The 13,207-nt window shown below is 36.8% G+C and overlaps 1 protein-coding gene across 1 annotated transcript in view; it reads right to left on the bottom strand.

Moving 5' to 3' along the window:
* Positions 1–13,207, bottom strand: part of LOC143693555 (uncharacterized) — a 114,299-nt gene that overhangs the window by 59,579 nt on the left and 41,513 nt on the right. The window contains exons 8-13 of the mRNA XM_077175248.1: positions 10,950–10,997; positions 8,346–8,369; positions 6,556–6,606; positions 6,005–6,055; positions 4,482–4,550; positions 963–1,013 (exon numbers count right to left, since the gene is read on the bottom strand). Coding sequence (XP_077031363.1) covers positions 963–1,013; positions 4,482–4,550; positions 6,005–6,055; positions 6,556–6,606; positions 8,346–8,369; positions 10,950–10,997 — 294 coding nt within the window. The remainder of the gene's footprint in view (positions 1–962; positions 1,014–4,481; positions 4,551–6,004; positions 6,056–6,555; positions 6,607–8,345; positions 8,370–10,949; positions 10,998–13,207) is intronic.

Below are 13,207 nucleotides of genomic sequence, written 5' to 3' on the forward strand. Positions count from 1 at the left end.
TTAGATAAGCCCAAATAAAGGAAAAATTTGATCTTCTTTTGGTGCCCAGGTGAGACACAAGGACTGATAACAGTGGCATAGAGGAGAATTCTCAGCCACGAGGGACGTCCTGGCTTCATTTCCTACAGTTTTTACAAGGAACAATACATTCCTTGCAGAAGTGTGTCATTTTGTTCTAGATCTATTCAGCAGCCATAATCTGGACTGCATCCAATATCTCCAGCTTCCAAAAAAATGGGACTTTGTAACAATTTGGACTTCAGACGTGCTGCTCCAGCTCAAGAACCAGGCACAGTACTGACAGCCTTTGCTGTTTCATTTAAAATTTTCAGCTGTTTCAGTTCTTTCCAGAAAGAGAGTGCTCCATACACATCACATTGCAACAAATAGGGTTTGCTCCAAATAAATGCTACCAAGCAACCCATGACCCCTGTGTAAACCGTTAGCAGTGGTCTTGCAACTGAAAGGATTAGACACAGAGATGTATGTGCCCATGGTGCCAACAAATTAAGAAAAAAATTTGTCCTATCAGTCACCCTCAAACACCTGGATGTGTCAGTAGCCTCAGCCAGTTTCATTCTCAGACACCCACATTCCTGAGCTGTAGCCACATGGACCAGATTCAGTCTAGTTCCCTTCAGTAATATTGCCACTGTGGGATTTAAACAACTCATTTTTGACAGACCAACATCCAAAAGTGGTATAAAACCAAATTTTAGTATTTCCCCCAAGACATAAATTCAAATATTAGCATTTAAAAGAAGCCCAGATGATTTCAAGGGATTCTACTGGGATCTGTACAGCACAAATATTATTAAAAACAATATCATGGTTAAAATAATCTAAACAGGAACAAGGATGGGTTTGGTTTTCCACACTTCTATATACCTACTCAAGAGCTCTTTCTAGACTAAATAACTGTTGTGATATTCAGGTCTGGATTTTTTAACTTCTTCACTTACCTTTTTCTCTTATGCTCTCTGGATTCTTGAGATTTTTTACCTTCAGGGAATCTGTAGGAAGATAATTATGTTTCTGAGACTTAGAAGACAGGAGTACCCTTCTACATTTAAAAGACAAGTCAAGAAATATTGAGAAACCAAGACGAAAATTGTGAGCATAAATAGATGCAAGCTTGATCTCTCTTTATATACTCTCTAGAGACTGTCTCATATTTTTAAGATGCAATAACGTTAGTAGCAAAAGCGAGAATAGAAATTGCTTTTGGTGACTGTTCGTAGAGACCACATAGAAGAGAGAAATTTGAAAGATGAGGATAATGAGCAAGCAATGATACAGGATTAGGAATTCTTTGGGTCTTATCCAAAACTTCATGAAGACAGTTTCTGCTTTCTCCTTCTGAAGAATATATCTTTACCTCAGTCCTTCAGGGAATATGCATTCAGGGTCAGCAAGCACAGGAAAAGCATACACTATGTTGTGTAAATAGCTAAAGTTTAAATATTTTTTTTCAAGCAACAGTTGCTTGACATCCTAAGTGTATTTATCAGGGAAATTAGGAGAAAATAGCTTTTTCCAAAGTGAAGAAAGAATTTGATAGGCTTTTGAATGTATGCTGTTTGAGTGAGAGAATATCACAGCCTGCAGAATGCTAAATAGACCCAAGTGCATTCCATCTGACAGGATATAGCACCTAAGCATATAGAAAAAACCCATGCCATTTATTCCAAATGAAAGTAAACTAAATCTTCAGCAAAACAGAAAAAGCTAAAAGAAGATTCTTTAAAAAATAATTTTAACTCTGAACATCCTCCTGGCTACCATGGTACCAGGAAATGATCCCACTTATCCATCTGGATTTAAGTGTGAGTTGTAACAGAAAAAAAGCCCACTTCCAGGGTGGCTGAAGCTGGTGGAGAAACCACCGCACAGGGATAGGTTATGAAATTAGGAGCCTGATCTTCACAGCAGCAGGTGGATTCTTTTTCAGGGGACTGAGAGAAAACTTCCAGTGTGAATCCTGAAACCCTTTGAAGTAGCCTCTATATTGAACATATGAAAAGGCTTGAGGGAACAGGTGCCCCACTTGACCATTTTACTCTGGGCACACTGGTGATCTCAGTGATCAGCAGCCACCCTTGCAGCCACAGCCACAAATCTTGCCTTGTGGGTTTTGTCCCACGTGCCCACGCTGGCGTTTTGTCATCAGTGTAGCAGATCTCCCTTACATTTCCTATCATATTTAGCTCCTAAAGAAGGTTCAGCACTTTTGATTCTCACGACTTTTGGATGTAATTCTCAGTGCAGGACATGTTATATGGTGTACCAAGTTCCCCACCCTGTGAGCCAAGGATACTGAGATCACCAGTTCTGCTCTTCTTCCAGGGAGCAGGTTTTCATTTTCAGAAGTTTAAACAGAAGTTTAAACTCAATGATGACTTTTCAGAAGTTTTCAAACTTCTGCTCCCAACTGACCACTTTATTGCTGGTCTCAGAAGGGGAAAAACATAAAGCTGGCTTAAAGCCAGCTTTCACCATAATGCTTTCCTCCCACATTCTACTCCAGGGGTGAAGCTGGGTCAGGTTAGGAAGATGGTATAGAATGATGAAACAGCAGCAGTGTGATATCCTCAGGATAAAGATACAATTCTCATGCAAATGACAATGGCAGATAAATAAATGGAAATAGACAGAAATGTGAACTGCTACTGTTCACGATATAACTCCATTTTTAAGGGAAAAAAATGTTACAAGTTAAGAAAAAAAAAGCCACAGGCAAGATCATATTTCATGTTACATTTGCTTTAAAGGAAGTGTAAGTATTGCATAGCAGGTACAAATCAGCTCATTTGTTTCTTTAATGACAGTATACTATAACATATATGGCAAGAAAGAAATACGCACTATTGAATTATTTCCCCTATCAATCTGTGTATGAAAATAAATAGGTTTCTTATCCACACATAGCTGACATAAGAAAATATTCAAAGACATCCCAAAACATGTCAAAAAGTAAAGAAGAAAAAAAAGAACATTTGTTTGGAAAATAAATCATGGAACACAGGGTAAGAATGAATTTATGTTATCTATACAGGATAGATGCTGTCAATAACTCAGCACAATGAAAATATGTTAGAAAAATTCAATGAAGAGTTATATATGAAATATTACAAACTTTTAGTGCCACTGTTACACCCTCTGGATGAATGAACTTCTACTCTGGTTAGCTGGGTAAGATACCTACCCAAAAACCATGTGGCAAATTATAACTTAGAGTTTCATTGGCCTCAAGTCATTTGAATGCACTTATGTCAACAGAAAATCAGCTTTTATATTCGTGAGTATAAATAGACTTCTTTACTCTTCTTCACTGCAGGGAAGAGCTAAAAAACTAGTTATAAATTCAGAGTCTTGAGATGTCCTGTATCACTAAGAAGTGGAAAATGTATTATTCCAGTGTTCTCTTTAACTACTCTCAATAAAATTAGGCTTCAAGACTGAAGTAATTTTATTCACCTCATAAAATAGATAAAGTAACTTTGTAGAGTTATGATCTATAGAGTATCCCAGCAGCAACTCCAAATTCAGGGATTTAATTTTCCTCTTTCTGCTTTAAATAAAACCACTGTGCTTCAGTTTATGAAATATAGCCTGCTTTAGGATAAGGTTTTTAGTCTGGACATCATCCTTGTTCATTCAAACTTAGCCCATCCTTCAAAGGGAATGAGGTGTGATGATAGGTCTTTTATTGCATAAGGTGCCAGACACACATTAATCACCACAAGTATTTAACACTTCACCTAGAAGTGTTCCTTTATTTTGTTTACATGAATAGTAACAAACTCCCAAGATACATAAATAGGAAGTATATGCAGTCTTAAAAATCCTTACTTTCCCGTGTCCTTTGATATATTTGTATTTTCCAGAAAGATCCATTTTAAGAAAAGAATTGCAAAACATCAAGTCACAAAGGGTAAAAAGAAGTCCCCAGTGACCTGCTCAATAACATTTAGAGGCCCACTCATGAGGCTTGAAGAGGTGGTGGAGAGGGGAAGGAATGGCATGCAAATAGGCTTTGATTCATTTATGAACCACAGTTTGGGCAGATATGATGACAGAAATGGGGGAAAAATAATGTGAAATATATGTTTATGCAGTAGAGTAATCCATAATGCAATAAGAAAATACACAACTAAGAAAGGCACCAAAGTTTCTAGAAGTTTCTCCCCAAAGCTTTATAGCTCCCTATAGTCTTTGATGCTGATATATTTTCAACTGAGCTCTACAGCTCACTAATCAGCATCCTTGTTTTTAGGCACAGGCACAGAATTTTGCCAGTTTGATGCCCACTATGGGAAACAGTGATGGCTGCATCAGCAAGAGCTCTCAGGATCTGAAGGACAGGCTCAGCTGGGCTGGATATCAGTGCTACTGCAGGGGGGTCGGGAGCCTGTGATGTCTTTGCAGGTATATTCAGCAGCAAGTTTTCAGCTGTATTGACATTTAAAAGAAATTCCTACCTGCTCTTTTCTGAAGGTTGAGTGGAGAAAGTCTTGCCTCCTTTGTCACGTTAGAAGGACCTGTAATTACTAATTACTAATAACTTAGTAATTGAAGTTGCTGATAAGTTAAACAGGAGCATAGGAGACAGAAAATAGTGCTGTGGCCACTCTCAACAAACGACATACAATGGAAACTTTTAGTGCTGGCAAACCACTATCCATTTGCTCTAAAGAAACTCTTATCAAAGAGAAAAAAGTTTTGTGTCTTCTCTCTTTTTTTTCTCCTCTCCCTGCCTCCCTGTAATGCTTTGAAAGGAGCAGCAGGCTGAATACAGATGCTCCATGCAGGGATAGAGGGGGAAGAGTTGTCACTCAAGTGCCTCTTTTAATTTTCCAGCACAACACCATCAGGCAGACACAGATTATAGGCAGTGTTTGGAGAGGGCCATAGGACCCCATAGAGTTTGGATATACAGCTCTGGTGCAGATAACTAAGGTAGTGTAAATGGGACAGGTGTTCATTAGGAGTAGAACACACACCAATTAACAATATATGCACCAAGAGAATTTGCAGATTGCCATAATTTAATTCAAATTTTTGAACAAAGAAGTAATTGAATGAACATAGATTCTAGGATTTTGAAAATATACCTAGCAATAAATTATTCCTCCTTTGCTGTATATGTCTTTGTCATCTTTCAGTACTGCTTGAATTGATCTACTTCAGTTTTTCTTTGAAATCACATGGAATGACTATAACTTGAAATAGTTACAGACTAAAGTCTATATATTGCAGACCGTATCTATCTATATATAGCTACAGGCTTATGATAGTTATAGACTATAACTTAGAATAAATAATAACTTGACTATATATGTGGTAGATCTTTTTATTCTGAAGATGTCAAATAAGACTTATCCATAAGTAACTTCTTCCAAATAAAGTTATTTCTAGAAAGGAGGGAAGAAATAAGTGTAAAAAGCACCAAATAAAACAATTGATGAAAGGAAACTTAACTGCATTAACCATCTACTCTGATCAAATTGCCAAAAAAAAGGAAAAGGAATAAAAAAAGATTCAGACCAGCTCTCATGTTGCAGATGGTTGACTGGATGAAGCTCTGGGGTTTTAGCTATAACTTTTACAGAGTATGGAAAGCATGTTTCCCACTCATGTGCTCAAAAACCTTACTTTCTTCCTATTTTGTTCACACATTTGTGAAATTATTCAGTTTAACTGGCCCCTATTAAAGACGTAGCATTGTTCAGACCTTCTTTACAAAGTACTTAACTATTACACAGAGTGATTAATGATATTGATTTAATTAATTTTGAGAACTCTAAATTTTGTCTCGATATATTCTATTTATATTCCCCCACCTTTTTAATGCTGTAGATCCTGTAGAATATTTTAACTAATTAAATTATGATTGGTTAAGATTTATAATGAGAAAGACTGCTAATGATTGTTTAAAAAATTAGCATCTTCATTCTATTTTGTGTAGTTTTAGCAAGGCCTGTATTTTATTATATATTCTTACCTTTCTCTTTTAAAGATGTAGGATTCTTCCCTTCCTTTACTTTAGCATGTTCTGTAAAAAATAATTTATTGATTTGCAAGCGAGAGTGTTAAATGGTTAATGGTTAAATGCCGCTAGGATAATGATTGATTGAATAATCAGTGGTTTCTAACTGACACAAGATACCAATTAAATGTGTAGCACAAAATTAATTTTCATCAGTTTTAGTATGCTCACAAAGTGAAAACACAAATTTTCTTAAATTTGAAGAAAGAACAAAGATCACTCAAAACTTATTTCACTTTGCAGCTCATAATACCTGTTAACAAGTGTTCCTAAATTCTGGGTTTAGCCTACTAAGTTTTCCTAACTAGTGTAAACAGTGTACTCTTTGCACTTCTAATTCAGGTAATGCCAATTAAGTTTCACAGTAAATTTACTGAAATAGTATATTGGTTATAAATTCCTAACTAAACCATACTTTAAAAACCAATATGGCAATGCATTCCAAGGTTCCTTTTTTTTGATGCACATAGGTCTTAGTTATATACAAATTCGTCTTGCCATGTTACCTTTATTTTTTGTGGCAGCTGGAGATTTCAATTCTTTATCTTTCCCAGGATCTGCAAAAGAATTAGTCACACCAATAAAGTCACAGTCAGAAACCACAACTGACTTAGCAATGAGATTTAACCAGAGGAGAGAATGAAGCATACAGATCGTGCAACAGACTAAAACTATATATTGGAAGACATGGTTAAAATTGAGTTATTGGAAGATTTGTACAAAATTCACCAGGTATCTTTCAGAAAGTTCAGTCCACAAAATACACAAAATATGTTTTGTTGATTAACTATTGTAGAATTAATTATAAAATTTGAAGACTTCAGCTCAGTATGAGACAACAGTTTTTCAGTGCTCTTAACCAGAAAGGTCAAAACTGATGCTTTGCCAAATTTGTCTCATTGGAGCTGAGATTGCCCAAAATAATTGGAGAAAATAATGTGAAGATTCTTGCTGAGCAAGGCCAAGGGTCTTCTTCTTATAAAAAGATCAGAGACTTGGATTTTGGCTTCCTGCATTTCAAGTAATGTAACTGCTGGTTAAACTGTTTTATATGTCATCTGAGAAATTCTGATAGGTGGTTTCTGGGAAAACTAAAAATTCTAGGTTCTCCATCACATATGAAGCAAAAATTCCTTCTATTGAAACACTCAGCAGCAATTCAGTGCCAGGATATATTAAACAAAATTGTTAGAAGACCCTCTTGTTTTGTACACATAGGATAAAAAGTCAAGACTCTTGATGAGGAGGAGTTTGTGTTTAGGAGATGGAGGTTGTGTTTAGTAGATAGATATGAAAATTGTATAAGCTACAGTAGGTAGTTTTAGTGGAAATTGTTTACTGCCTTAATGACACACAGTTCACAAATTGTCTCTTTTATTATAAAAGCATAGACTGTGTAGCAGTCTAAATAGCAATTTATCATGATATCAATAAAGCTTCTTGTTCATGGCTTAGTATTTGTCTCTGACTAAGATGAACTGAGGTGCTGGGGAATCTGAATTGAAGGAATGCATAAATAACAAGTTTTATTTATGGTAGAAATAGCCATCAAGTGGAAAAACCTAATTTGCTGTTGACATTGAAAGACCTCTTCCATTGGGACTGATGTCAAGAGATAAATTTTTCATTATTTTTCTCCTTTTACATTGTGTTTCTAAAAAGGCAATACTAGATACTTCCATACAATGTAATTTTTAAAAGAGAAGACTTGGGAAAGAAATCTGTTGAACAAGGTCAAAAATGCAATTTTAGTGAAATAAAGCCGTCTCTTCTATTCCTCATTACACCTCAGACTGACTGCTTCAGAAACTACTCCTGCTCTCCAGCTTTGACCTTCATGTTTTGTGCTCACCAATTTATTATTCAGTCCCTTATTTTCAGAATGAAAAAATACACAATTTACTGCAGATATCTGTAGGCATATTTGGTGGACATATTCAGACATATTCATAGTCCTAATAAAAAAATAATTCCAATTTTTAAATATTAAGTTAATCACAGAAGACTCTGTGAAGAGAAATAAAATTCAGTGGAAAGACTGAAAAACATTTTCTTCTGTGCTTGTGCATAATGAAAAATTTCCATGAGGTTTCATATTCAGTGCAATAGTGTCTACAAACAAAAGAAGACAGCTGAAGACAGAGCTCCAGCCAAAATAAGTAATTTAAAGCATGACATAAAGCCTTTACTTTCAGAAGCCCATTAGTAAGAAATTAAAGCTGTTGTTCCATTATTAAGAGCAGTTACCCAAACTCTTATGGAAGATGTTACTTTCATAAGTAAAACTATAGCTTACTTCCTTGTTTCATCTTTGGTTTATCTGGAGAAAGAGAGGGGAAAGGAAAGAAAAGTGAAAACAGAAAAGAAGAAGGAAATGTTAGAATACATGTTCACATGGGAAATTTTTTAAAATATAATCAACTAATGAAAATGTATTTAAATGCATGTTGACCCTAAGTGCTTTAATATATCTTTAACCTCCACTGTTTCTTGACAGAGTATGTGAAAAAAGTTCATGGTTCCCACTTATTTCCTTTCATACATGCACAAAGCATATGAAATCCCCTAGTCTGATATGATCTTTTTTAACTGATGGCAAGTCTCCTTTCTTGGTACTATTGGATACCACCAGAAAGAAAAAAAACCAAAACAAAACCTTTTTATCATCTCTTTTAAATATTAATTCTCAGTAACAGGCATTAACTTGCTGGAAACCATCTGATATTTGCTCATGACATTTTTCAAACAAATAGGTCAAAGAATTAAAGTTAAGTGCCTTCTTGCTCATCTTCTAACAGTTAAAAATATTACCTGTAGTTTGGCTTTACAACTAATAAAAGACTATTGAAGTGAGATGTTGCTACAAACTTTCAGCCCATTTCCAGATGGGGGAGTTTGAGATCAAAGCTGCAATAATCACTAAAACCTTTGTTTGAAACAATGAAATTATATCCTGACTGCTAAGCACATCCAGCCTACAGCACTCCAGATTTTCTTGCAAGTCTTATACTGTTTTTTGTAGATTGCAAGTCCCAGTTTTGACCAGGACTGAATCCTTCTACTTTCTGAAGAGTGTTCTGATGCAAATACTTTGAATCATAGAAGTACATGGTAATATTAAAAAAGCATCCAGAAGGTGTTTTTTTTGGACTTGTTTGTCTTTTGGTGATCAATGGGTTGGCAGCAGCTCCATACATATAAGGTGCAGAAATGAGAAGCAGAGGGAATTGCTGTGTAAAAGTGTTTGTGCATCAGAGGAACTGAGCTGCTGCCAGCACTAGGAAGTAGCTGCAGAAATAGTTGTGACAGACATTACATGTTGCTCTTATTCCTTTGACTTGGAGACACTAGATAGTGCTGGCATGGGGAGACAGTGCTGCTGCTGCTGCTGCTGCTGCTGCTGCTGACTGCTGTCATGGGAAACAATGTGTCCCCCTTTTGAGTTCCTTGGGTATCACAACCTGGGGTTTAGAAAACCCTGCTCCATGCCAAACGTGAAAAAATAGCTTGTACTCTTCAGTCTGTGCTCTTTATGGCACAGTTAAAATGTTTGGCAGGAAAAATCCCAGCTAGTGGTGGTACATTGTAGAAAGGATAAATCTTACAGCAACTCTCTTTGCATGAGAGACAAAAAGAGGGGAAGCAGTGTAGATGTCTGGAGAAGCGCTTGTGTGGCAATGGAAAATAATGTGAAGATACCCAGCCTAACAATGCCTGAAATCTAGGCCAAGGCCCACCTAATTATAACATTTTCCATGACAACTACCAAGCAGCTGACAGCTGCTGCAGGGTGTCTGTGCTGGCTTGAGTAATTCTAAGTAAAGCTGAAGCTGAGAAACTGAAGAAAAGGAAGGGATAATAGCTTGACTGACTAAAGCTACACCAGTAAACATGTCGTACACCTTATATTAAGGGTTACTGGCAAATTCATCATCAGGGCTCTAGCTGCCAATTTGAGCATGAATAAGTATAAAAATCACCTCAATCACATAAAGGAAGTCTGAGATGATAAGCTTTGGGGATTTAGATATCCTTTTTATTACTTCGCTTCTTACCATAATAACCTAAAAAAGAATGGATTGCGTTTAACAATTGTACAAGAAGCAAGTATGCAGAATACAGAATATAATGCTGAAGTTAATAATAATAATAACAATAATAAATAGTAGAAATTTATATAATAGGAAAGGACACATCTTTAGATGGTTTAAGGCATCAATCCTTCTCTTTTTGCATTCACTCAGTGGCTTGAGTTTTGTTTTGGCCTTGGTGTAGACCATTCCATGGTATTCCTGCTGTCGTTGGTTTGGGACACTGGATATAGACTTTGTGTCCCTCTGAACTATATGCCATGCACACCTGGTTCTTGCAGCCTTTCTTCTGCTGTTCCCACTCAGACATTCCCATCCATACCAATCCTAAGATTTTTGTGAAAATTTCTACAAGGTCTGGTCTCAAAAGTTTTTGAGATTCTCTGCAGTGGTTCTTCATGGGGGTGATGTTTCATCTGGAACAAGAAGAGTAGCTCAGCTGACTTCGGAGAGCCCTTTTACTTCATTGGAAGTTATTCTCTCAGACTGAGTAGCAAAGGCTGATCCCTGTCCAGGCTACAGGGGCAGGAAAACTCTTGAAAGATCAGTGGGACACTAAGTCCCAGAACGTTTCATCTGAAGTGGGAAGCCATCTACCTGAAGCTTTTGGTTGGGGTGGTAATTTTGTGGGACAAAGCCAGTTTTATAATGGAAATTCCCTGTTGCTATGACAAATGCAGCAGAAAAAATACTGGTGAACCAATGGATTTTAAGGTTCCTGTCATGCAGCTCTCTGAATCTGAGGTTGTTGTTTCTGTGCCATTGTGTTTTAAGAGAGATAATGCCATCACATTTTGTTTTCTTTTTACCTTGCACTGCTGCCTTCATTGCTTTTCCTTCTTTTTTCTCAAGGCCTGCTTCAAATAAAAGATATGGTTTAAGTAAGATTTCTAATCGGAGGTGTTGCTACATCAGACAAAGCTCTTCTCAAATGCTTACGCATAATTTTGAGTTAAAAGATTTCAAAGATTTCCAATCATGAGATTCCCCCCAAAGATATGAATACATAATGAATATTTTTATCTGTCTGAAAGAAGAGTGATTTCTTTTTTTATTTTCTTAAATATTTATCTTATTAAAATAAATAGTAAGTCTGATCAAGCAGATGGTGTGGCTGCCCAATGCAGGGGCTTGGAACTAGATAGTCTTTAAGGTTCCTTCCAGCCCAAACCATGATATGATTCTATGATGTCAGGTGAAACGGGGGCTAAACTGCAGCACATATTTTGTAATGGAGAAGAGAGAAAAGCAAGCAGATCTTTACCTTGCCCACCCATCCCCAAGCAAGCATGATTTTCTGTTTGCACCACCAGAAACCTGCACTCTGCACCCCTGACACAGCAAAACATTGCCACATATTCTCGGTTTTAAGCATGAGGCTAGTCTCACTGGCAGGCCACAGATGGACTGTATGTTATAGCATCTAACTTGATCCTTCTGAATACTGAGATTTCTGTGGGCAAACAAGAAGTCTGAACCAGACCACTTGTGCAGCAGGGCTGCCTAACCTTTATTGACACCATGGGAAGCAGCTGTAACAGCCCAGGTCATGATGCTTGAACATATCCAATTGCTTATTCACAAGCTTGGCAAGCACAGTTTGTAAATCCATTTACACATCTTGGGAGACAATGGATATTAGGGATGAAACTATCTAAGAAGAGGTGATGCAAGAAGAGGTACCATTAGACTTTGCTCATGGAAATACGGGTATCTTTTATAGTTTCTCACAATTTACACTTCAGGTTTGGTCATGTACAAGATTATATCTGTAGGACAACTTATATATTTCTCATTTCATTGAATTATTTGGGGTTAAAGATTGTAAATCCATAAATGTACATGTTTAGCTGTAAATGGCACTTCCAACACTTCACTTCTGTGAAACCGTGCTTATGTAGCTATAATTTATAACTATTATGCTAAATAAAATCCTTGCTTTAATTTAAAAAGCTATCATCTTACAGTGTTTGAGACAAAAAATGTGGCATTAAGAAAATAAGCTTCACTGTCATTGTTTGAAAGTACAGTAAAGAACAAAAAATCAGCATATGTGGCAGGATGTAAAGTGGACAGGGAATATTAAGTTACATATGATGAGTACAGAAAATGTCTGCAGCTTCAGGGTCATTAGCACATATAATAACCTCTCTGTTATTTCACCCTATCATTTTATTAGAACCAATCACAGTTGAAAATTAAGAGTCTGCCCTTTAGAAACAAAGGAAATTCTGAGGGTCATGTTCTGTTATCACTATTTATGCTGGGAAAGTCAGGGAATTCAAAGGACCTATGAAGTTCCTCCATGTGTGCTCACTGCTTCCCTGCCACCAGGACATCCTTTCAAGAACATTCGGGAGCTGCTGGGCATGATGGCTCAAGCAGATCAGCTCAGTTAATAAGCTACAGTCTGTCTGCAATGTCTGCTGGTGGGCTGGTGGCCAAAGGAATGATCTTCTGATCCCAGATTCCCTGAACCTGAGATTCAGTGAAAAGTCAGGTATCAATAGATGAGCTGTTTCAACTTGAGAGGGATGAACCCATTCACAGGCATCAATTACTCCCTTGTGATATGAGCAGGTGTTTGTGAGCAAGCTCCATGTAAACAGTGCAAAATTGCACTTCTGCACCTCAGTTACCTCAGGGAACTCATTTTATTGAAGATAATCTTCAATTTCCCTGAAAATAAAATCTAGATTGAAAATATGCCTGACTCAATCCTTAAAGAAATAAAAGGAGTATTCCATTTCTATCCAAGTACCTAATTTTTAATCGGTGTTCATGGACAAAGAGAAAGCCAAAAAGAACCAAACACCCTTAATATTTATTGTAGACCTCTGCTATTATCATCCATATTCCCTGGGCCTAGATCAGCTGTACTACTTATACTAACCATGAGCATGACTCTGACAAGCCAAGATGAATCTGAGCACTGAACCCTGCCACTGAGCAAATCAATATCATGGTGCTTCTAAAATGCTTACTGAAGTGGTCAATATCTTGAAGAATAAGCCTATTTGAATATGGAAAGAAACATATGAAAAGAGCCACCAGAAACCTGTCCCAT

The sequence above is a fragment of the Agelaius phoeniceus genome, chromosome 3 (assembly GCF_051311805.1).
Source record: "Agelaius phoeniceus isolate bAgePho1 chromosome 3, bAgePho1.hap1, whole genome shotgun sequence".
Classification (NCBI taxonomy): domain Eukaryota; kingdom Metazoa; phylum Chordata; class Aves; order Passeriformes; family Icteridae; genus Agelaius; species Agelaius phoeniceus.